The sequence below is a fragment of the Urocitellus parryii genome, chromosome 11, assembly GCF_045843805.1.
Source record: "Urocitellus parryii isolate mUroPar1 chromosome 11, mUroPar1.hap1, whole genome shotgun sequence".
Taxonomy (NCBI): Eukaryota; Metazoa; Chordata; class Mammalia; order Rodentia; family Sciuridae; genus Urocitellus; species Urocitellus parryii.
The window spans coordinates 100,667,911-100,672,640 of NC_135541.1; the positions used below are offsets into that span (position 1 = coordinate 100,667,911).

Here is a 4,730-nt window from a genome sequence, read left to right on the forward strand (position 1 = left end):
AGCTATTGTGAATTGAGTGCTATAAACATTGATGTGGCTGGATCACTGTAGTATGCTAATTTTAACTCCTTTGGATGTATGCCACTAGGGAGATAGCTGGGTCAAATGGTGGTTCCATTCCAAGTTCTTCAAGGAAACTTCATACTGCTTTCCAGAGTGGTGCACCAATTTGCAGTCCCACCAGCAATGTATGAGTGTGCCTTTTACTCACATCCTTGCCAACCCAAAATGACAAATGTTATGTATATTTATGGTGTACAGTGTGCTGTTTTGATATACATATGCAGTGAAATCATTGATTCAAACTAACACATTTATCACCTCATATACTTACTTGTGGTGACAACATTCAAGATCTACTCCCTTAGGGATTTTAAAGGACACAGTACCATATTATTATGAACCATAGTCACCATACTACACAATAGATATTCAGAAATCAACCATCCTAACTGAATATTTCTTCCTTTTGATCAGTATCTTCCCATCTCCTCTCCTCAGCCCACCTATGACTTATTTTCCACATACAAATGAGATCTTTCAGTATTTGCCTTTCTATGTGTCTTTAATTTCACTTGGCACAATAACCTCCAGATTCATTCATATTGTCACAAACACAGATTTCCCTTTTTTTTAAAAATAAGGCTGAAGAATATTCCACTGTGTGCGTGTGTATATGCACAGGTGTGAGGTCCACTCAACTGTCAGTGGACAGTCAGGTTGTTTCCATACATTGGATGTTGCTAATAATGCTGCAGTGACGATGGGAAGATATTTTAGGGGATATAATGATGTCATTTCATTTGGATATTTATCTAGAAATGATATTGTGGATTATGTAATAGTTCTATTTTTAATTTTTCTTATTCATTTCTTTCATTATGGTGTTATACTTCTCTGATAATTATTGATGTTGAACACTTGTTGGCCTTTAGTTTTTTTTTTTAATTTCAAGAAGGGAAAAGGATTTATTAGACCATTTCCAGGACAGGGACCCAAGGCAGTGGCTGGGTCCAGCGTTCTTATACTTGGGGGGGGGGAATGACAGCAGTGAAGATGTGCCTATCTTCTCTTCTGATAAAAACAGCTTTGTGCTCACAGAAACCATCTCCTCCTTTTGCAAGAAGGCACAGGGCTCTGGATGTAATCCTAGGAGGGTGGGGATGGCTTTCCTTACTCTACATCAGTCTGTTCTCAAAGAACCAAACTCGGGCATTAAGGGAGCAGGGGGCGGGGGCTACTCCCATTCCTTGACACTTCAAGGGGGATTTTATCTTTATAAACAAGGCAAATCAAACCAGCATTAATTTAGGGGAACAAAAATAAAAAATAAAAACCTGGAGAGGCAGGGAATGGAATTGGTCGGCATCCAGGAGAGAGAAGTAGAAAGAGCCAGTACCCACGGTGTGCCAGACCACAAAAAGAGCATCTGCAACGGTGGAAGCCCTTTACTTCCTGCTCCCTGGCCGGCAGCCAGATGGCAGAGGAGACACTGTAGTGACTCTAAGACGAGCCTTGGAACCCTGTCTGGCCACCAGTGTAGGGAGTGCTGTAGACGTGCCCCAATCAACCTCACACCTTCACCTTCGCCCACGATAAAGAGGCTTTTAACTCTCCTATCCAAAGTCCTCTGAGAATCTCTTCACTTTCGGGAGGTCACCTGCATTCATGTCCCACATGCAATCCACAGGGTCTAAGAGTTTTTCACCTGGGACATCCATTCACGTCATCTCCAAGGCCCTTGAGTCCCCTGGAAAGCATGGAGCCAGGAGGTCATCAACCAAGTGCTAGAATTGGTGTGGGAAGGATCACAAACCTTTTTTGAGGTGTGTTGCTGACTGCATTTTTCTGACAGGCTGCCTAAAGGGGGCCCTCACAATGATGCTGATGTCTGCACCTGAGAAGCATTCTGTTTTCCAGGCCAGCTTGTGGATGCTGCTATCTGTGAGGTTGGGGGAAGTGCTCCCCCTAGATGCAACCAAAGCATTTGAGCCTGGGCAGCTTCTTCTGGCAGTGGGATATAAATGCACTTTTCAAACCTCCTTCTAATACCAGAATCCAACACCCCAGAGGTATTTGTGACACCAAGAACCAGTGTCCCAGTATTGTTATTCACCACCCTCTGCACCTGGACCAAGAACTCTCTTTCGATCCTTTGGGTGGTCTTGCTCTCGTTATCATTCTGGGACCCACAGAGGGAATCCACCTCATGGATGAAGACAATGGGGCTTGTGCTGGCTGTCCAGCTGGGACAGATTCTCAACTAGCTTCTCACTCTCCCCCCAAACACTTAGAAATCAAATCCGAGGAGGGCACAGAGAAGGTAGAGTTGTTGGCCCCTGTTGCCACAGCCTTGGCCACCTAGGATTTCCCTGTGCCAGGGGATCCAAAGAGCAGTATCGCCCACCAAGGGGTACAGCGGCCTTTGAACAAGTGTGGGAATTTAATTGGCAAATGACAGCTTCCTTGAGAGCCTGCTTGGCCCCCTCCAGCTCATCAATATCGTGGCATCCTAGGTTGGGCTTCTGCATCACAACAGCAGACTTCAGCTGTTCTTGCCGTTTCTTTTTCTCTGGGTTCTCCCCTTCACTGTCACCATCACTGCCCTTGCCCTCACTCTGATTTCTTGGACTGGCTTCTTCACACTCGGCTCGAATGCTCTCTCTTCTTGGCCTTGTCCCTGTGTGCCTCAGACTTGATAGTGTGGAGGAAGCCTGTGCAGCATGCTGGAGATTTGGAAGTGACTCCTGGCGTAATGGGCTTTATTCTCTTCTGTGGCTTTTGTCACCAGATCAATGGCTTTCTCCTGCGTCTGCCTCACACTCTGTGACTCTGCTTGCGACCTTGGCCAGACCCCTGTAACCAAGGTGCTGGGATCCAGCGCAGGGAGCAGGACACACTGTGTGTGAGGAGGGCAGTCTCTCTGCCGGAGCTTAGTCTGAGGGCCAACGACAAGCCTTGTCTTTCAGGTTGGTTTTAATGCTAAAGTAAAAGAAGGTTTTCATGATTTTGACCTCTCTCCTCCTGGTCTATTCATAGAGTTGTCATAATTTGCATTTTCTCCTGTTTTTCCTCCTTCAGGCAGCACCTCCTACAAAGCCAATGGATGGAGCAAATCATTCTGTGGTGTCGGAGTTCATGTTCCTGGGACTCACCAACTCCTGGGGTATCCAAATACTCCTCTTTGTTTTCTCCTCCATGTTTTATGTGGCAAGCATCATGGGAAACTCCATTATTGTGTTCACGGTGGCTTCTGAGCCTCACTTACACTCTCCCATGTACTTTCTGTTGGCCAACCTCTCCTTCATTGACCTGGGTGTGTCTTCTGTCACTTCTCCAAAGATGATTTATGACCTCTTCAGGAAGCACAAAGTCATCTCCTTTAGAGGGTGCATCACCCAGATCTTCTTCATCCATCTCATTGGTGGTGTGGAGATGGTGCTGCTCATAGCCATGGCCTTTGACAGATATGTGGCCATATGTAAGCCTCTGCACTACCTGACCATCATGAGCCCAAGGATGTGCATCTTCTTTTTAGTGGCTGCCTGGGTGGTTGGCCTTATGCACTCGCTGGTTCAATTGGCTTTTGTAGTAAAGTTGCCCTTCTGTGGCCCTAATGTGTTGGACAGCTTTTACTGTGACCTCCCTCAGCTCATCAGACTTGCCTGCACAGACACCTGCCGACTGGAATTCATGGTCACAGCCAACAGTGGTTTCATATCTGTAGGCTCCTTCTTCACACTGATCATTTCCTATGTTGTCATCATTCTCACTGTTCAGAAACACTCTTCTTCTGGGTCCTCCAAGGCTCTGTCCACACTGTCAGCTCACATCACTGTGGTGGTCTTGTTCTTTGGCCCTTTGATATTCATCTACGTACAGCCATCTTCCTCCACACACCTGGATAAGTTCCTGGCCTTGTTTGATGCACTTGTCACACCTTTTCTGAATCCCATCATCTACACACTAAGAAATCAAGAGATGAAGGTGGCAATGAAGAAAGTATGCAGACAGCTAGTGAGTTATGGGAAGATTTCTTAAGTGACTGCATTGTGAACACTGTGCAACAACAAAGTGTTTTTTTTGAACAAAGCAAGCTCATTTTTTATGATAAAATTCAGAGAAAAGTCTTTCTTTCTTTGCCTACTCTGATATATACAGTAATATTGAAACCACTCTGTCTTCTAGTTAGAATGGAGAAAAATTGCTTATGAAAACAGAGAAAGAATTACATGTAAATTACTTATGAAAGATTATAATAATTATAATAATCCTGAACCTCAATTCCTAAGGAATAATATTTATTACTATTTAATAATAATATAATAATATAAATGATCTTTTTTTTTTAGGAAGAATCTCTCCTAAATACAGAAATTTCTGGTAGCACTCCACGGGGGGATAAGGGATATTGAACTGGATCTTCTTTCTCTCTCCTATCAGTTGCCATTTGGGGACTCTGCTAGTCTGTGCAAGGAGGTCAGAATCTTGAGAGCACACATAGAAGAGTCTATTAAATAAATGTTTTGGGGTTGTAGAGCAAAAACTGTGTGAGCTATCAAATGATATGTATGCAATATTGTGTCTGACCAGGGGGTACATTATGTAGGAAATGAAATATAATAATGAGGTCACAACACATGGAACTTATTTATCTACCCACATGCCCCATCACTTAAAAGCAACCGACTTCATAGATTAGTGGAATAGTCTGCTAAGTTTCAGTGACA

The 4,730-nt window shown here is 44.1% G+C and overlaps 1 protein-coding gene and 1 pseudogene across 1 annotated transcript; one reads left to right on the plus strand and one right to left on the minus strand.

Annotated features, from left to right (window-relative positions):
- Positions 1 to 1,616: 1,616 nt before the first annotated feature.
- On the minus strand, positions 1,617 to 3,005 carry LOC113176998 (vacuolar protein sorting-associated protein 4A pseudogene; annotated as a pseudogene).
- Positions 3,006 to 3,102: 97 nt separating this feature from the next.
- On the plus strand, positions 3,103 to 4,041 carry LOC144249112 (olfactory receptor 4F21-like). The gene has a single exon (XM_077791304.1). The coding sequence runs from the start codon at positions 3,103 to 3,105 to the stop codon at positions 4,039 to 4,041; it is 939 nt and encodes a 312-aa protein (XP_077647430.1).
- Positions 4,042 to 4,730: the final 689 nt, after the last annotated feature.